The sequence below is a fragment of the Salmo trutta genome, chromosome 28 (genome assembly GCF_901001165.1).
Source record: "Salmo trutta chromosome 28, fSalTru1.1, whole genome shotgun sequence".
Classification (NCBI taxonomy): domain Eukaryota; kingdom Metazoa; phylum Chordata; class Actinopteri; order Salmoniformes; family Salmonidae; genus Salmo; species Salmo trutta.
This window is the reverse complement of record NC_042984.1, coordinates 8,182,761-8,204,058: the sequence shown is the minus strand read 5'-3', so window position 1 is coordinate 8,204,058 and position 21,298 is coordinate 8,182,761. Positions and strand designations below refer to the sequence as shown.

Genomic DNA, 21,298 nt, shown 5'->3' with positions numbered 1-21,298 from the left:
GTACGCGTTCACGCGAAAGGGGGGGGGGGGGATTCTGGCAGGGGGGAGCTTGTCGGCACAACACCGGCGTCCCTCCAGAGTGGTCGTGAAACATCTTTTAGAAAACACCACTGAAGCGGCAATATTCATAGAAGAGGGAAAAAAACGGTATGAAACCTAAAGTGCATGTTCATTCCCCCTTCCTTCCAGAAGCAACATAGAAGAAATGTAGGCCTATCAATCCATACCATTTTGTCTTTGCTTTCCATCCATCCAAATAGTTTTGAGAGAGAGGTTAGGTGTGAAATCATGTGACAACCAACATCTTAAAATAATGTCTAGGGATTTATTTGGTAGACAGTTAAACATTACACAGAACAGTTAATGAAACAACTTAAAAGCCAATCAGATGTGATTTAGTACAACATATTTTGGCAGTACAAAAAAAAAGCTGTTCATATCAACAACAACAAATAGGCCTACAATAACATACGTTTGCACATTCATCTGGAGGTTAGTTGAAAAGCCTGTATCAACTTAATATTTAATCACTGTTAGTTCATTTCTGCAGTGGCCCATGTCGTCTGAGGACAGGAAATGCTATTGTTGCTGTTTTCTTTAGTGGCTTAATAATACCTTTTCAGAGTGGAATCTATAGTGGAATCTACTCTAGTAAGAATATATTCTAACAAGCCTTTGTATTTACACGTAGGGAACTTGATAGCTTTGTGGTACGTTATGAAATAGAACATATAGCTGTAGATACACTGTGATAGGGAAGATACTGCTGCTCTCAAGGACAGGACCGGATTTACACGGTCTTATTTGCATATCCAACTCTATGGTGTTGTTAGGAACCAGCCAGTGAAACGCATCCTTTACGCTTTGCTCTTCTCTGACGTCTCTTTGTCTGCGTTTGTCCTACGCAATCCCAAGCGCTGACTCAGTTCTCCCAACAACACTGAGCAGCAGGATTTCTGTGGGGAGAAGAGGGGAGAGGAGAGAGATGGGAGGGGAGAGTAAAGAGAGGGGGGAGGAAAGAAGAGAGGGGAAAGGAGAGGAGAGAGAGGGGAGGAGGATAGAAGGAGAGAGGGGAGAGAGGAGAGCGAGGTGAAAAGAGAGGGGAGGAGGATAGAAGGAGAGAGGGGAGAGAGGAGAGAGAGGAGAGAGGGGAGGATAGAAGGAGAGAGGAGAGAGAGGGGAGGATAGGAGAGGGGAGAAGAGAGGGGAGCAGGATAGAAGGAGAGAGGGGAGAGAGGTGAGAAGAGAGGGGAGGAGGATAGAACGAGAGAGGAGAGAGGGGAGGATAGGAGAGGATCGAAGGAGAGAGGAGAGAGAGGGGAGGATAGGAGAGGAAAAAGGTGTGATGAGTAAGAGGATGGAGGATTGATGGAGGAAAATTATTGTATTGGCTTTCAATATTCATGCGTAGTTTTGAAAATCGCAATAAACAGAACATATTTTTAAAAGGTCCATTCTTTATCCGCTCCTCATGTCCCCTTACCTTCTGGTCCTTGGCTTGACTGCGGGCCTTGGAGGCAAGCTCCAGGAGGGCCATGAGGAGTCCCAGGCCCAACCCCAGGGCCAGGAGCAGGAAGAGGCCCCTCAGGAGGTGGGGCTGGAGGGTATGTGGGGCTTGGCCACCCTTTGGCAAGCAGCTGCTGGCCCACCACTTACTCTGCAGGAAGGCCAACTCCCCAGACTCACTCAGTTGCAGTATGGCCACCGTTATGTTCTTCATCATTGGAAAGCCTGACAGGAGAGAGTGGGATGGAGGAGGGAGGAGATAAAAGGAAGAGGGAGGTGGGAGGGAAGAAGACGGGAAGGAGGGTGGGAGGGAGGAAGACGGGAAGGAGGGTGGGAGGGAGAGAGACGGGAGGAGGGTGGGAGGGAGAGAGATGGGGAGGAGGGTGGGAGGGAGAGAGACGGGAGGAGGGTGGGAAAGAGGGTGGGAAAGAGATACGGGGAGGAGGGTGGGAGAGATACGGGGGGAGGGCAAAAGAGAGAAATACGGGGAGGAGAGAGAGATTCGCGGAGGAGGGTGGGAGAGCAAGGAGTTAGTGTGTGAGTATTTTATGTGAGAGAGAAGGGGGTCAGTGTGAGTGTGTGTGTGTGTATCAAGTAATGAATCACACTTCAAATACTCACCACCACAGCAGGCCACCCATAAAAACACAAAGACAACATTCCCAATGTTCGTTTATTGACAGGACAGCGTTCCATTTATCATGCCCATCTATGGGGGGGTACCGCGGACCCAGCTGCTAGGGGCTCACCTAGGGGTACCGCAGACCCAGCTGCTAGGGGCTCACCTAGGGGTTCCGCGGACCCAGCTGCTAGGGGCTCACCTAGGGGTACCGCGGACCCAGCTGCTAGGGGCTCACAATGGGGTACCGCGGACCCAGCTGCTAAGGGCTCACCTAGGGGTACCGCGGACCCAGCTGCTAGGGGCTCACCTAGGGGTACCGCGGACCCAGCTGCTAGGGGCTCACCTAGGGGTACCGTGGACCCAGCTGCTAGGGGCTCACCTAGGGGTACCGTGGACCCAGCTGCTAGGGGCTCACCTAGGGGTACCGTGGACCCAGCTGCTAGGGGCTCACCTAGGGGTACCGTGGAACCAGCTGCTAGGGGCTCACCTAGGGGTACCGTAGACCCAGCTGCTAGGGGCTCACCTAGGGGTACCGTAGACCCAGCTGCTAGGGGCTCACCTAGGGGTACCGTGGACCCAGCTGCTAGGGGCTCACCTAGGGGTACCGTGGACCCAGCTGCTAGGGGCTTACCTAGGGGTACCGTAGACCCAGCTGCTAGGGTCTCACCTAGGGGTACCGTGGACCCAGCTGCTAGGGGCTCACCTAGGGGTACCGTGGAACCAGCTGCTAGGGGCTCACCTAGGGGTACCGTGGACCCAGCTGCAAGGGGCTCACAATGGGATACCGTGGACACAGCTGCAAGGGGCTCACAATGGGGTACCGTGGACCCAGCTGCTAGGGGCTTACCTAGGGGTACCGTAGACCCAGCTGCTAGGGGCTCACCTAGGGGTACCGTGGACCCAGCTGCTAGGGGCTCACCTAGGGGTACGGTGGAACCAGCTGCTAGGGGCTCACCTAGGGGTACCGTGGACCCAGCTGCAAGGGGCTCACAATGGGATACCGTGGACACAGCTGCAAGGGGCTCACAATGGGGTACCGTAGACCCAGCTGCTAGGGGCTCACCTAGGGGTACCGTGGACCCAGCTGCTAGGGGCTCACCTAGAGGTACCGTGGACCCAGCTGCTAGGGGCTCACCTAGAGGTACCGTGGACCCAGCTGCTAGGGGCTCACCTAGGGGTAGCGTAGACCCAGCTGCTAGGGGCTCACAATGGGGTACCGTAGACCCAGCTGCTAGGGGCTCACAATGGGGTACCGTGGACCCAGCTGCTAAGGGCTCACCTAGGGGTACCGTGGAACCAGCTGCTAGGGGCTCACCTAGGGGTACCGTAGACCCAGCTGCTAGGGGCTCACCTAGGGGTACCGTGGACCCAGCTGCTAGGGGCTCACCTAAGGGTACCGTGGACCCAGTTGCTAGGGGCTCACAATGGGGTACCGTGGACCCAGCTGCTAGGGGCTCACCTAGGGGTACCGTGGACACAGCTGCTAGGGGCTCACAATGGGGTACTGTGGACCCAGCTGCTAGGGGCTCACCTAGGGGTACCGTGGACCCAGCTGCTAGGGGCTCACCTAGAGGTACCTTGGACCCAGCTGCTAGGGCTCACCTAGAGGTACCGTGGACCCAATTGCTAGGGGCTCACAATGGGGTACCGTGGACCCAGCTGCTAGGGGCTCACCTAGGGGTACCGTGGACACAGCTGCTAGGGGCTCACAATGGGGTACCATGGACCCAGCTGCTAGGGGCTCACCTAGGGGTACCGTGGACCCAGCTGCTAGGGGCTCACCTAGGGGTACCGTGGACCCAGCTGCTAGGGGCTCACCTAGGGGTACCGTGGACCCAGCTGCTAGGGGCTCACCTAGGGGTACCGTAGACCCAGCTGCTAGGGGCTCACCTAGGGGTACCGTGGACACAGCTGCTAGGGGCTCACAATGGGGTACCGTGGACCCAGCTGCAAGGGGCTCACAATGGGGTACTGTGGACCCAGCTGCTAGGGGCTCACCTAGGGGTACCGTGGACCCAGCTGCTACGGGCTCACCTAGAGGTACCTTGGACCCAGCTGCTAGGGGCTCACCTAGAGGTACCGTGGACCCAATTGCTAGGGGCTCACAATGGGGTACCGTGGACCCAGCTGCTAGGGGCTCACAATGGGGTACCATGGACCCAGCTGCTAGGGGCTCACCTAGGGGTACCGTGGACCCAGCTGCTAGGGGCTCACCTAGGGGTACCGTGGACCCAGCTGCTAGGGGCTCACCTAGGGGTACCGAGGACCCAGCTGCTAGGGGCTCACCTAGGGGTACCGTAGACCCAGCTGCTAGGGGCTCACCTAGGGGTACCGTGGACACAGCTGCTAGGGGCTCACAATGGGGTACCGTGGACCCAGCTGCAAGGGGCTCACAATGGGCTACCGTGGACACAGCTGCTAGGGTCTCACAATGGGGTACCGTGGATCCAGCTGCTAGGGGCTCACCTAGAGGTACCGTGGACCCAGCTGCTAGAGGCTCACCTAGGGGTACCGTGGACCCAGCTGCTCGGGGCTCACCTAGGGGTACCGTGGAACCAGCTGCTAGCGGCTCACCTAGGGGTACCGTGGAACCAGCTGCTAGCGGCTCACCTAGGGGTACCGTGGAACCAGCTGCTAGGGGCTCACCTAGGGGTACCGTAGACCCAGCTGCTAGGGGCTCACCTAGGGGTACCGTGGAACCAGCTGCTAGGGGCTCACCTAGGGGTACCGTGGAACCAGCTGCTAAGGGCTCACCTAGGGGTACCGTGGAACCAGCTGCTAGCGGCTCACCTAGGGGTGCTGCAATGCTGTAGCCTCTCATGGCGATGACTTCGCTGCTGCGGATCAGGTTGCAGTACCGAGCCACAGCCAGGTCCAGAGATGCTGCCTCTCCAATAAAGGCGTAGTTGCCTTCCTGGGTGCGTCGATTGCCCTCTTCCACTGAAGCCACACAACTCTTCTTCCTCTCCATATGCTGGTAGATGCGTCGGTAGGTGGGGTTGTTGGAGTTCTGGAAATGTGAGCGAAATGGGAACCGTAGAAATGCAAAATTGATAAGATTGATTTCGGCTGATGTTGTTGAGACATAAGCCGTTCTAGTTCAAGGTGTACACTTTCATCAGGAAACCCACCATGGAAGGGAATCTACAGAACTATGAACAGGTACAGATAACAAAATACATTTATTGACTTCCATTACGGAGCCAGATACCTGCCAAAAGGTTGAACATATGTATCGTTAGGATTTTAAGAAAATCCATATGTAAACTGTTAGGATTGTAAGAAAAGCCATGCGTTAAACATGAAACGTAAACTTGAAACGTAAACATGAAACGTAAACGTTGAAATAGATCTGGAAACGTACATACCCTATGTTACGACTATGAATTAAGATTTACACGTTCAATTCTTACTTTCCGTCTCCCTTTACTTGGTTACAAATCTTTTTTATGCGTACAAACATTTGTCAGTAATGTGGCATCTGCATGAACCGAACATAGCTAGTTCGGACATGAACCGAAGATAGCTAGTCGAAGTTAGCTAGTCAATCAACCAACTAAAGGACATGAACTGAATGTAGCTAGTCAAAGTTAGCTAGTCAATCAACCAACTAAAGGACATGAACTGAATGTAGCTAGTCGAAGTTAGCTAGTCAATCAACCAACTAAAGGACATGAACTGAATGTAGCTAGTTAAAGTTAGCTAGTCAATCAACCAACTAAAGGACATGAACTGAATATAGCTAGTCAAAGTTAGCTAGTCAATCAATCAACTCTAGCCCAGATGTTAGAGTTGCTTTGCAGCTTCCAGTTTAATTTCCAAAATAAAAGTCTAGAGCTTATTTTAGAACTGCATTCAATAACGACGTTATACTAGTAGATGACGTAGTGTAGGCTTAGGCCTTTAGCAAATTACTTGTGTGAGAATGATAAAGACACAGAAGAGTCTAGAATATCCGCCTGAGCTGCAAAATAGAAAGTAAATATGATTTAGGCTAGGCCTATTCCGCAATCTAAATATGCCATGCTGCTTGTGTTATTTAATGGCCAAATAATTGCATAATTAATTTTTATAGCAGTGTGGGGCTACTGTGGTGCTCATGTAACCTAATGAATCACACTGTTTCCAGTATTTAGGAGCATGGATTGTAGGTCTTATATTAGGCATTTTGACTGTTGTTTTAGTGAATTCCACTCTGCATGTAGACTTGCTATATCCATTTGCGTTGCACAATCCCATAACGCAGAGGCTATATCCATATCAATAAATGAGAGAAAACAATATATTTATTAAGTCTTGGCTATAACCTGTCCTGAGTGAAATAGCCAAGGGGTCCTAAATGGTCAAGATGATCTATAGCCTATTCTTATTGCCAGATCTTTCCTTAAATCAGCCTCTGCATGTGCTTCTTCAACTATTTTGTTTAAAATGTATTTAGAGGCTTGTGAGATAGGGTCTGTTTTTAAGGGGAGCCCTATAATACAAACTGTTATTAAACACAGAGTGCTAAAATTATTCCACAAGACACCATTATCCCTTACATGATAGCCTAAATTGCAATCCCTACAAGATGAAGGCTTATTTAAAAATATTTTTGGACAGGCCTAAATTAAACATTTAATTATTAAAGTGATAGGCTAAGAACTATGGATAATTTAGATCATTACACACAAGGATTTCAATAAACTAATGGATAAGACTGGATAAGACTGTTCTAATATCTTTGATTTAGTTCCTATTGCAACTCAGACAAACGACTGAATGACATACTGACTGACTGAACGGATGACATACTGACTGACTGAACGGATGACATACTGTCTGGCGGAACGGATGACATACTGTCTGGCTGAACGGATGACATACTGACTGGCTGAACGGATGACATACTGTCTGGCTGAACGGATGACATACTGTCTGGCTGAACGGATGACATACTGACTGATTGAACGGATGACATACTGACTGGCTGAACGGATGACATACTGTCTGGCTGAACGGATGACATACTGTCTGGCTGAACGGATGACATACTGACTGATTGAACGGATGACATACTGACTGGCTGAACGGATGACATACTGACTGGCTGAACGGATGACATACTGACTGGCTGAACGGATGACATACTGACTGGCTGAACGGATGACATACTGACTGGCTGAACGGATGACATACTGACTGGCTGAACGGATGACATACTGACTGGCTGAACGGATGACATACTGACTGGCTGAACGGATGACATACTGACTGGCTGAACGGATGACATACTGACTGACTGAACGGATGACATACTGACTGAACGGATGACATACGCGGAACGAAAGATGAATTAGATGTTCAAATATCTTGGAATGATGAGTTGCACGCATCATGCATGCTCTGCACTTTGTCTAGAAGGCAAATAGTCCTACATTACGGTATAATGACTATGGCTGCATGCCTCCATAAGGGCATCTTCTGAGGCTGAGGGGTGCTTTTAAGAAGACGCATGGTGCTGTGGTGCTGCATGGAGATCACAAGCTCTTCAACTGGGCAGTGGTGTCGTGATGGAGGGAAGAGAGACTACCTAAGACCACTGCAACAGAGTTATTGTAAAGTGTGGGAATTAGCTTATGCCAGACTCAGCCTACGTTTAACCTCTTCCTTGTTCATTTCAAAGTCTCATATAAATCAAGTCATATTATTTGAAATTCATATTAACCCCCCCTACTGAATATGCTTTGGCAAGATTTAGAGAGACGGCAAAAACAGATACTACTGGTTATGCTTCATTATTCCTGGTAGATACTACAGGTTATGCTTCTTTATTCCTGGTAGATACTACTAATTCTGAGTCATTATTCCTGGTAGATACTACTGGTTCTGCTTCATTATTCCTGGTAGATACTACTGGTTCTGCTTCATTATTCCTGGTAGATACTACTGGTTCTGCTTCATTATTCCTGGTAGATACTACTGGTTCTGTTTCATTATTCCTGGTAGATACTACTGGTTCTGCTTCATTATTCCTGGTAGATACTACAGGTTCTGCTTCATTATTCCTGGTAGATACTACTCGTTATGTTTCATTATTCCTGGTAGATACTACTGGTTATGATTCATTATTCCTGGTAGATACTACAGGTTATGCTTCATTATTCCTGGTAGATACTACTGGTAATGATTCATTATTCCTGGTAGATACTACAGGTTCTGCTTCATTATTCCTGGTAGATACTACTGGTTCTGCTTCATTATTCTGGTAGATACTACTGGTTATGATTTCAGACAGAGCCCAGAGAATGGGATGGTGCAATATTGAATTAGTCATATGTTGATAAGGTGCATGCAGGGGATGTCCACGTCACCCAGAGATTTGTCCATGCTGTAGAGAGACACTTAGCATACTGAAACTTCACTATTATAGGCATACTACCGGTAGTGTTATCTAGACCTGCTCTGGCAAATAAATTCATGACGTTAGCTACCTAAATGTGAAGTAAACTCAACTGAGGAGTATTAAAGAATGGAGACTTAACTTGAAAATGTGCAGGATACCTATTTCTGGTTTACCTGGCTTTTTAATACTGTGTTATTCTTGTTCAGGTAGCACTCCTCATAGGCCGTTTGGTGTACGTTTTTTTTGTTGGTGAGATGAAACTGTCAAAACTCAAAGGTATTATTGTACGTCAGAATTGCTACACAACATTTGTTCAAGCCTAAAATCTTGGTCCATAATCACAACATATGTTCACAGATGAAATTTCATGTTTGCGTTTCATGCATGGCTTTTCTTACGATCTTAACACTTTACATATGGATTTTCTTACAATCCTAACGATACATACGTTCAACCTTTTGGCAGGTATCTGGCTCCATACAACCTTGACGTTTACTAAGGAATAAATGTGTGGTTTCTTTTTCTTTTTAAAGCAACACATACTTTGAAGAAGTTGAACGTGGATCCCCCTTCGACTGTTCCGTAGTCGATCACGTCCTGTTTGGCCAGCTCCTCGAAGTTATTCACCGAGACGTGTTTGGAATCCGAGCGTAGCATGGCGTTAAAGTTGCTGAAGTAGAAGGCCAGGAGCACCACCGCGAACACCCACCAGATGGCGCTGATAACGCGACCAGACAGGCCTTTAGGGTGTGGGCCAGCACCTGAGAATGCAAAACACAAACATACATTATGTTTCATTTAATTATATGACTGAAACATAGAAATGGAACTGAAAACATATAGGGAACTTTTCTCACTCCATTGCTTTCATCTGGACAACACTAGAAAGGGTGCAAACTTTCATGTCTTCCTTATCCGTCTTAGTTTTCTCTTAAACTGAGCAATGTAGAAAAATATTTTTTTAAATAACTTAAAGATTATATAGATTTCTCATGCATGTAAGAGTAATAACACCTGCTGCGTTGAGACAATCCTTGTCTACATAGCAGGAACATAAACCCCTGTCCAGACTGGCGGACATATTTAGTGTACCCACAGTAAAGCAGATTCTATGGTGTTCTAGACTCTTCTAGTCTTCATAGTAGGAACAGAAACCCCTGTCTAGACTCCCTTATCCAAAATAGCATGGCTCCCTTTTACATGTGACATGGAAGCAGCGGTTTGACTCCGGGGGCGATTTGACTCATAGCTGTGTTACCTTGCAGGGTCAGGGCTCCAGTGATGTACCAGAAGCTGTGTAGGAGAGTGAAGCTGTGTTCGTCTGTCTCGGGGTCTGCCCACTCACAGGGGCTTATCCTGGTGTGGGCAGAAAAACAAAGTGAGCATTGAGATCCATCTTCTTCATTTTCTGGACAGCGGCCAAACCACATTCTTACAAAGAATGAATTAGCAGTGCAGTTTCTACTTCCGTTGACATACTTTTAACTACAATCTCCCACGCTATGGTTTGTATACTTGATGGACGTAGACTATATGTTCCATAGCATTACGCATCATTTCTATGTTGACATCTTTTTATGCAAGGGATGAATCCTAACTTCTATTTATATGCAAGTCAAATTCTCATTTAATCTCATTGACTTCAAAGGATGACTAAGTTAAATTTGATTTAAGTGGAAGTTAGGATTCCCCCCGAAGTGCCTAGTGTGGATAGCTAGCTAGGGGTTTGATTTGGAATGGGGCCAAGGAGATAATGATTTTTCACCTGACCACCAAATAAATGCAGAGGCCCGATTTGATGATCTAGTTTCGTTGGTGGAGTTTAAACACTTGATCGATGTATACATCATAGAAGAGTGTAGTTGTCTTTAGGACAGCTGTTTTTTAAGTCAAGACTTTCGTGTTTTTTAACATAATATGTAATTGTTGTACTGTATGTGTGTTTATAGTTTTGTTTAATGTTGCATTAATGTATGTAAGTTGTTTTGTCTGAAACGTTGTTGCCCCTGCTGCTATTGGACCAGGTCTCTCTTGGAAAAGAGATGTTATCTCAATGAGAAAAACCTGTATAAATAAAGGTAAAATAAAAACATTTAAAAAATAAGGTCGGAGATGATTATTTTAGCTTACCTAGCCACCAGATATATGCAGAGGCCGGTCACCAGGAAGGCCAGGAGGATGCCCACCCACATTTCGGTTGAGAAGGGGAAGAGGAAGCTGAGGGAGTGGCTCTCCTCGGAGCCCAGGTCCCTGCTCAGGATGAAACCAATGCCCGTCTGCATGAAGGGAGTGCTCATCTCCACCCCCTGCTCCCTGGTCGCTGTGAGGGTCAGAGAGGCAACCGCCAGGTTGGCCTCCTGAGAGACAGGAGGAGACAAGAGCACGCACGCACACACGCACACACACACACTCACACACACTCACACACACACACTCACACACACTCACACACACACACACACACACACACACACACACACACACACACACACACACACACGAGTAGGTTCAAAACAAACAGGAGTAGTGACACAGCGTGAATGAGTACTGTATATAGCCATGCACGGTCTACTTATTAACAAAAATCGTCAGGGGCGACAGGTAGCCTAGTGGTTAGAGTGTAGTGGCGGCAGGTAGCCTAGTGGTTAGAGTGTAGGGGCGGCAGGTAGCCTAGTGGTTAGAGTGTAGGGGCGGCAGGTAGCCTAGTGGTTAGAGTGTAGGGGCGGCAGGTAGCCTAGTGGTTAGAGTGTAGGGGCGGCAGGTAGCCTAGTGGTTAGAGTGTAGTGGCGGCAGGTAGCCTAGTGGTTAGAGTGTAGGGGCGGCAGGTAGCCTAGTGGTTAGAGTGTAGGGGAGGCAGATAGCCTAGTGGTTAGAGTGTAGGGGAGGCAGGTAGCCTAGTGGTTAGAGTGTAGGGGCGGCAGGTAGCCTAGTGGTTAGAGTGTAGTGGCGGCAGGTGGCCTAGTGGTTATAGTGTAGGGGCGGCAGGTAGCCTAGTGGTTAGAGTGTAGGGGGGTCAGGTAGCCTAGTGCTTAGAGCGTTGGACTAGTAACCGAAAGGTTGCAAGATCAAATCACTGAGCTGACAAGGTAAAAATATGTCGTTCTGCCCCTTAACAAGGCAGTTAACACACTGTTCCTAGCCCGTCATTGAAAATAAGAATTTATTCTTAACTGACTTGCCTAGTTAAATAAAAGGTAAAATAAAAAAAATTATAAATAAAGTCTGAATGATGCAACCTATCCCCCAGCATACCGTATACCACCACCTGGTACCTTCCATCCAATCCCCCAGCGTACCGTATACCACCACCTGATACCACCACCTGATACCTTCTGTCCAATCCCCCAGCGTACCGTATACCACCACCTGGTACCTTCTGTCCAATCCCCCCAGCGTACCGTATACCACCACCTGATACCTTCTGTCCAATCCCCCAGCGTACCGTATACCACCACCTGGTACCTTCCGTCCAATCCCCCAGCATACCGTATACCCTTCTGTCCAATCCCCCAGCGTACCGTATACCCTTCTGTCCAATCCCCCAGCGTACCGTATACCCTTCTGTCCAATCCCCCAGCGTACCGTATACCCTTCTGTCCAATCCCCCCAGCGTACCGTATACCCTTCTGTCCAATCCCCCCAGCGTACCGTATACCCTTCTGTCCAATCCCCCCAGCGTACCGTATACCCTTCTGTCCAATCCCCCAGCGTACCGTATACCCTTCTGTCCAATCCCCCCAGCGTACCGTATACCCTTCTGTCCAATCCCCCCAGCGTACCGTATACCCTTCTGTCCAATCCCCCCAGCGTACCGTATACCCTTCTGTCCAATCCCCTCAGCGTACCGTATACCCTTCTGTCCAATCCCCCCAGCGTACCGTATACCCTTCTGTCCAGGCCACTCACCCCTCGGACCACCTCCCCAATCATCCCCAACCAGTTGCCGCTCTCGTCCTGTTGCCCGTATTTTCCATCCTTCACCAGGTGCACGGTGTACTTGAAGTCCAACTTTTTGGCAATCTCCGCTAGCAGGTCAATGCAGTACCCCTCCAGCTCAGACCCTTGGGTCATAGTGTATGGTTCTTGCTGGTGGGAGTGAATCCAACAAGTGGATCATATTTTAAAACATGCACACTAGCATAGAGTTACATAAAATTAGCAGAGTGGCTATGTCATAGACCCTCATAAGACAGGAATATGCTGATAATGGCAGCCATCTTGGTCAGGGATTCATTCAAATGAGTCTAATTGATGAATGAATGAATGAATGGCAGTGTTCTATTTAATTCTATGTATACCAGTAAATCAACTGTTTTGTCATGTTACAATATTGAGAGCATAACGACATGGGGACTGGCCACGAATGGCTCCCTAAAATGGTGGAATCTAGTGTATGACGTCATCCGAGATCTATACTGAACGAAAATATGAATGCAACAATTTCAATGATTTTACTGCGTTACAGTTCATATAAGGAAATCAGTCAATTTAAATAAATTCATTGGGCCCTAATCCATGGATTTCACATGACTGGGGCAAGGGCGCAGCCAATCAGAATTAGTTTTTCCCCACAAAAGGGCTTTATTACAGACAGAAATACTTCTCAGATTCATCAGCTGTCCGGTTGGCTGGTCTCAGACCCATGAATGCACCTTATCAAAATTTCTGGGATCTTTTATTTCAACTCATGAACCCAACACTTTACAAGTTGCATTTATATTTTGTTCAGTATATGATCAGCTGCTTTTACACAGCCATCCTGAGATCCAATTCTGTCCACACTCGCATGTCAGATTTGCGCATTCACACCGCTGTATCCTCTGAAATAGCACACAGATGCAATACTAATTTCCTGCCATTGAGAACCACATATGAATGTGGAATAAAATTGGAACTCAAAAGATCAGATTCTATGTGTTTTTTTCTATTTAAACATTTTGGGGAAGAAGACTAAATGGTACCAGATCTTTCAATACATCGGAATTGGGCTGCTTGTGTAAACGCAGCCACAGTGTTGTTTGAACAAGTGTACTCAATTAAACTAATTTTGACAAGTATTAGCATGATGTATATATAATATCTTACCAATATAGTGGTGACGGATAACACCGGGGGCCCTGGAAGGACAAAAACAAAACATGAGAATCTCCACACACTGCTCTTCAGTGTGTCTGGGTAAATATATGAGAGAATGCCAAGAGTGTGCAACGCTGTCGTCAAGGTAAAGGGTGGCTATTTGAAGAATCTCACCTTTAAAATTGATTTTGATTTGTTACTACATGATTCCATATGTCATTTCATAGTTTTGATGTCTTCACTATTATTCTACAATGTAGAAAATAGTAAAAATAATGAAAAACCCTTGAAAGTGTAGGTGTGTCCAAACGTTTGACTGGTACTGTATATGTATGTACATGAAATGAGTTGCAAAATGAATATGAAATATAGTCAAGACGTTGACAAGGTTAAAAATAATGATTTTTAATTGAAATAATAATTGTGTCCTTCAAACTTTGCTTTTGTCAAAGAATCAGCAATTACAGCCTTCCAGATCTTTGGCATTCTAGTTGTCAATTTGTTGAGGTAATCTGAAGAGATTTCACCCCATGCTTCCTGAAGCACCTCCCACAAGTTGGATTGGCTTGATGGACACTTCTTACGTACCATACGGTCAAGCTGCTCCCACAACAGCTCAATAGGGTTGAGATCCGGTGACTGTGCTGGCCACTCCATTATAGACAGAATACCAGCTGACTGCTTCTTCCCTAAATAGTTCTTGCATAATTTGGAGCTGTGCTTTGGGTCATTGTCCTGTTGTAGGAGGAAATTGACTACAATTAAGCGCCGTCCACAGGGCGTTGCAATATGGAGCGATAGCTTTCCTTCTTCAAGATCCCTTTTACCCTGTACAAATCTCCCACTTTACCACCACCAAAGCACCCCCAGACCATCACATTGCCTCCACCATGCTTGACAGATGGTGTCAAGCACTCCTCCAGCATCGTTTAATTTTTTCTGCATCTCACGAATGTTCTTCTTTGTGATCCGAACACCTCAAACTTAGATTCGTCTGTCCATAACACTTTTTTCCAATCTTGCTCTGTCCAGTGTCTGTGTTCTTTTGACCATCTTAATCTATTATTGGCCAGTGTGAGATATGGCTTTTTCTTTGCAACTCTGCCTAGAAGGTCAGCATCCCGGAGTAGCCTCTTCACTGTTGACGTTGAGACTGGTGTTTTGCGGGTACTATTTAATGAAGCTGCCAGTTGAGGACTTGTGAGGCGTCTGTTTCTCAAACTAGACACTCTAATGTACTTGTCCTCTTGCTCAGTTGTGCACCAGGGCCACTCACTCCTCTTTCTATTTTGGTTAGAGCCAGTTTGCGCTGTTCTGTGAAAGGAGTAGTACACAGTGTTGTACAAGATCTTCAGTTTCTTGGCAATTTCTTGCATGGAATAGCCTTCATTTCTCAGAACAAGAAGAGACTGAAGAGGTTCAGAAGAAAGTGCTTTGTTTCTGCCCATTTTGAGCCTGTAATCAAACTCACAAATGCTGATGCTCCAGATACTCAACTAGTCTAAAGGCCAGTTTTATTGTTTCTTTAATTAGCACAACAGTTTTCAGCTGTACTAACATAATTGCAAAAGAGTTTTCTAATGATCAATTAGTTTTTCAAAATTATAAACTTGGATTAGCTAACACAACGTGCCATTGGAACACAGGAGTGATGGATGCTGATAATGGGCCTCTGTATGCCTATGTAGATATTCCATTAAAAAATTGTTTTTAAAATCAGCCGTTTCCAGTGTTGGTTCCGTTTTTCTGTGCTCCGTTTTATTTACTTAACAAATAAGGAACACTCAAAATGTGCACTTATAAATCATAACAATTTTAATCAAAATACAGCTGTAGACAGAAGTCAAAGATCAAACATCAGCCATACAACTGATGTCTCTCCTGAGTTCTGCCCCACAGGAAAAGTTAAAGTTGCTTTTATCATGCTTGTAGTCAACCCCCTGTGATGTCACTGCATACGTCATTACTTGCTACTCCTCAGACAAGCCCATGAATACACAGCTATAGAAACTTGCAAGAGATACAATAGTTCCAGTGTTTTCTAAGGCCTCAGCAGTAAATGTACACTCCCCCAAGTTGAATAATAGAGGTATGTCTGACTAGCCTCTTATCTCTTCTACTTCCCTGCAGGGCTCTTTGTTTATCTTCAAAATGCTTTCTCACAGACCTCCATTTCTTTATAAGAGGCAGAGACTTAAGAAAAGACTGTGGAACAATTCTAAAACCTAACAATGAAAAAATAAATAAATAATATATATATATAGTTAATCTGTAGTCGAGGACCCTATAAATGTAGAGGAGGGGGGGGTCCCATAGCCCATCCCCGTCTATTAATACAACATATAATCCATTTTTATAATACATCAAACATTTGGTGCAGCCCTATCATGACCCCAATTTGACCCCATCACCAGCAACAATAGTCATTTACAACATTAACAATGTCTACACTGTATTTCTGATCAATTTGATGTTATTTTAATGGACAAAAAAAAAGTGTTTTTCTTTCAAAAACAAGGACTCTTATAAGTGACCCCAAACTTATAACAGTAGTTTTAATATAAACTGATCACAAAAAGAAACGTCCTCTCATTGTCAGAGACTACTTTCTCTTCCATTTTGGGGGCAATGCAGGGGGACAGTAACGGGGTACCACAGGGCTGTGTTTCAAACCCCCTGTGGTGAGATTAAAGTGTGGTCCTACCCACCCTGTTCTGCCCTAAATACATGTTCTGGAACGAACCCCCCCACCAGAAGAGGGAAAGTCACCCTTTCCAATCCCCCTCCCTCTTTTAGACATTATGCATGGCGCTCAAACTTGTTTTCCTTGCCGTCGATTGACTGTGACCAATGCCATTTCAGCGTGTCCGCTTCAGGACCTAACAAGCCCTGCCAAAGTTGGAGGCGGGGAAGCGGAGGTGCCGGCGCAGTCGGGGTACTCCCTTGGTATCATATGGTGTCAGTGACACACTGACACGCATCAACAGTAATTTGTAAAAAGACCGCTGGCATTGACCTACAAGCCCACGGAGAGGCCAGTCATTTTGCGGGCTTGCCCCGAGCCATTGACTTCAAGCTCAATTGATTTATTATACTCTTTTGTTGGCCATGGCAGACATCCTCTCAGATTACTTGTGAGAAATTGTTGGCTGCCAGATCTGATGCTACCCTGGTGCTTTGAACGTGGTTCCAGCCGTCCAGCCTCGGTCAATGGGAAGAGTCAGATGTCGAGACACGAACCATTTTGGGGTGCCTTCCCACAGGCTAAAACATGCTGGGATGCTGGACGACTTTCAAAGGCTGGTTCTATTAAAGCTGCACTGCTCTAGAAGAGGCTATTGTCTGTCACAGCAGTATGTTTTCTAAATGTATTCATTTCATTCAACATTTTCCCCCAAAATTTCTATAAATAACCTAAGATATCTCAGAGGCGTCTTGACTACTTATACTATAAGACCACTAGGGGTCACTATAGTAGAACGGTTAACGAGTACCCTGCACAGCAGCAGGGAAAAGGGGATACCTAGTCAGTTGTACAACAATGCATTCAACTGAAATGTGTCTTCCGCATTTAACCCAACCCTTCTGAATCAGAGGAAGTGATACTGGGAGATGTTATTGTTTTTAATAAGGGACACAGCCTCGTCTCATTGACTAGAAATAAATGTAAATCTGGGACACTCAAATTAGTATGATATGTTAAGGCTATTTATCAACTTTTCAACTACTTAGCATGTTAGCTAACCCTTCCCCTAACTCTAATTCCTAAACTTGACCCTAACCTAGCTAACATTAGAAAGTTAACCACCAAGCTAAAGTTAGTCACAAATGAGAATTTGTGACATATCATTTGTGTTACAAATTCGTAACAAATTGGCCCCAACCACAGATATAGGATCTAACTTCACCATTAGGATTATTACCAACCTGACCCTGGATTTATGGCAATAATAGCAGCTTTACTGGGAATACCTGTTCCTAGGAATACCTGCTCCTTCCATAACAGACTGACCAGGTGAAAGCTATGATCCCTTATTGATGTCACTTACTAAAACACTTCAAATCAGTGTAGATGAAGGAGAGGAGACAGGTTGAGGAAGGATTTTTAAGCATTGAGACATGGAATGAATGTGTATGTGTGCCATTCAGAGGGTGAATGGGCAAGACAAAATATTTAAGTGCCTTTGAACGGGGTATTGTAGTAGGTGCCAGGAGCATTGGTTTGAATGTGTCAAGAACTGCAACGCTGCTGGGTTTTTCACACTCAACAGTTTCCCGTGTGTATCAATAATGGTCCACCAAAGGACATCCAGCCAATTTGACACAGATGTGGGAAGCAATTGAGTCAACATGGGCCAGCAGCCCTGTGGAACGCTTTTGACACCTCGTTGTCCATGCCCTGACGAATTGAGGCTGTTCTGAGGGCAAATGGGGGTGCAACTCAATATTAGGAAGGTGCTCCTAATGTTTTGTACACTCAGTGTATACCATGTGATATATTTACCTGCAGTGCAAACAGCTAGCAGTGCCACCACACACACAACCGATCCGGTAAACGCTTTCATGTCGTCACCTTCTGAACCTGAGAATTAAAAGGCGAAAACACAGATCTCATTGACAAAGTTAAACTGTATAATAGATTTTTACATAATTTATTTTGTTGATTAGAAGCTCATTCATTTCAGTTTGTATCAACAGATATGTGAGTGTAATAAAAACTTGAACATTGTAAGCTGTGTGTCAAATTAAGTTAAGCAAACTGACAATTCGTCTAGAAATAATAATGATACATGTCCAGAGGTCAGATGGGAGTTATACATAGTAAAATATATACAGTACCAGTCAAACATTTGGACACAACTATTTATTCAAGGGTTTTTCTTTTTTTGTACTATTTTCTACATTGTAGTATAGTGAAGACATCACAATTATGAAATAACACATATGGAATCATGTAGTAACAAAAAAAAAGTGTTAAACAAATCAAAATATACTTTATATTTGAGATTCTTCAAAGTAGCCACCCTTTGCCTTGATGACAACTTCGCACACTCTTGGCATTCTCTCAACCAGCTTCATGAGGAATGCTTTTCCAACAGTCTTGAAGGAGTTCCCACATATGCGGAGCACTTGTTGCCTGCTTTTCCTTCACTCTGCAGTCCTACTCATCCCAAACCATAATGCAGCACTCCATCACTCCCCTCCTTGATAAAATAGCCCTTACACAGCCTGGAGATGTGTTTTGGGTCATTGCCTGTTGAAAAACAAATGATAGTCCCACTAAGCGAAAACCAGATGGGATCGCTGCAGAAGGCTGTGGAAGCCAAACTGGTTAAGTGTGCCTGGAATTCTAAATAAATCACTGACAGTGTCACCAGCAAAGCACCCCCACACCATCACATCTCCTCCTCCATGCTTCATGGTGGGAACAACACATGCGGAGGTCATCCTTTCACCTACTCTGCTTCTCACAAAGACAAAAATCTCAAATTTGGACTAAGACGAAAGGACAGATTTCCACCGGTCTAATGTCCATTGCTCATGTTTCTTAGCCCAAGCAAGTCTCTTCCTTCTTATTGGTGTCCTTTAGTAGTGGTTTCTTTGCTGCAATTCGACCATGAAGGGGTGATTCATGCAGTCTCCTCTGAACAGTTGATGTTGAGGTGTCTGTTACTTGAACTCTGTGAAGCATTTATTTGGGCTGCAATCTGAGGCTGGTAACTCTAATGAACTTATCCTCTGCAGCAGAGGTAACTCTGGGTCTTCCTTTTCGGTGGCGGCCTCATGAGAGTCAGTTTCATCATAGCGCTTGATGGTTTTTGCGACTGCACTTGAAGAAACTTTCAAAGTTCTTGACATTTTCCGTATTGACTGACCTTCATGTCTTAAAGTAATGCCGGACTGTTGTTTCGCTTTGCTTATTTGAGCTGTTCTTGCCATAATATGGACTTGGTCTTTTACCAAATAGGGCTATCTTCTGTATACCACCCCTATCTTGTCACAACACAACTGATTGGCTCAAACACATTAAGGAAAGAAATTCCACAAATTAACTTTTAACAAGGCACTGAAATGCATTCCAGGTGACTACCACATGAAGCTGGTTTTGAGAATGCCAAGAGTGTGCAAAGCTGTCAAGGCAAAGGGTGGCTACTTTAAAGAATCTAAAATATGTTTTCATTTAACACTTTTTTGGTTACTACATGATTCCATATGTGTTATTTTAGTGTTGTCTTCACTATTATTCTACAATGTAGGAAATAGTAAAAATAAAAACCCTTGAATGAGTAGGTGTCCAGACTTTTGACTGATATGTATATATATTTATTTTATCAGATTGAGGGTAATATTGGCTTAGGTTATAGCAATCGGATTTCATGTAGGACTTTTTAACAAATGCTTTTTTGCTAACCAAGCTTTCCAAATTGTGTATTGGAACTCACTGACAGACCACACCTAGAGATTGGGTTGTAGTTACAACACATGGTTCGCTCTATCTGGTTCGTCACAAGGTTCAAATTCAACTTTATTTCAAATAAAAACATTGGACGTCCTACACCAGAATTTCCCAATAAATTCTAATTTGGGGGTCATAATGCAAAGGAAATGTAATAGACCATGCCTCATCTCACGGCACATAAACTTCAACAATAAGGCACGAGGAGGTGTAGTATATGGCCAATATACCATGTGTAAGGGCTGATCTTAGGCACGAGAGCAGTTAAATATATATATATATATATATATATATATATATATATATATATAGTTTTGTCATTCCCGTGGTATACGGTCGAATATACCACGGCTGTCAGCCAATCAGCATTCAACGCTCGAACCACCCAGTTTATAATTATTAATAGATGACACATGGAAGAGAATGTTTATAAATGTTTTTTAGTAAGTACAACAGCAATAAGATGCTGCCAATCAAAATTCACTAGTAAATAGTACTGTCTGAATAATCTAGGAAAAAGTCCAACAAGGATTCCTTACCTTAGATGATCTGTCCTACGTGGTAGAGAAGTGGAAGGATGGAAACAAAGTAGTGAATGAAGAGGGCCGGTTGGGAGCAGTTTAAAGAGAGGGGGGCAGATATCACACGACTCACATTTATAAAGGGGTTGGACATGGAAGGACGACAGCGAGTTGCATCCCAATAAATCTCTGCTTTCTCCCAAAGTGTGCACTTGTTCACTTCCCTTGGTACAAATGCTAGCTTAGCAGCTTTATAGAGTTGCTACACATCAAGATGGCCAGGTTACATAAGAGAGAGCCCCAACATCTCCCTATTTAAGTGAATGTGTGACAATCCAGATGGATGGGCATGTTGTCAGGTTACCGAAGAGAGCCCCCAAAATCTCCCTATTTAAGTCCATGTGTGACAATCCAGATGGATAGGCATGTTGTCAGGTTACCGAAGAGAGCCCCCAACATCTCCCTATTTAAGTCCATGTGTAACAATTCGGTAATAACTGTACTTGTATTATCTGTAGACTGAATCCCGTCTGTACACTATGATCACAACTTAACCAAGCAGCAGGCCACTGTGACTGGTTCTCTAATTTGGAACTACAGGCTGTGAGTCTTGGATTGCTGCACACTAGCAGCTTAGAGTGATGCATATCAAGATGACAAGGCTTGTTTTTGTCAGGTTACACAAGAGTCCCTCTCATCCTGCCTTATTGGCAGCCAAGGGAACAGATACT

At 45.4% G+C, this 21,298-nt stretch overlaps 1 protein-coding gene across 1 annotated transcript; it reads right to left on the bottom strand.

The window, feature by feature from the left end:
• Positions 1-305: 305 nt before the first annotated feature.
• LOC115165371 (probable glutamate receptor) lies at positions 306-21,127 on the bottom strand. The gene is made up of 11 exons (XM_029718454.1): positions 20,701-21,127; positions 20,586-20,600; positions 18,094-18,171; positions 13,599-13,630; positions 12,420-12,599; positions 10,644-10,870; positions 9,772-9,869; positions 9,057-9,274; positions 4,919-5,138; positions 1,484-1,731; positions 306-956 (listed from the first exon to the last, which is right to left on the bottom strand). The coding sequence occupies exons 3-11, from the start codon at positions 18,152-18,154 to the stop codon at positions 858-860; spliced, it is 1,383 nt and encodes a 460-aa protein (XP_029574314.1). The 5' UTR covers positions 18,155-18,171; positions 20,586-20,600; positions 20,701-21,127; the 3' UTR covers positions 306-857.
• Between the last annotated feature and the right edge of the window lie 171 nt (positions 21,128-21,298).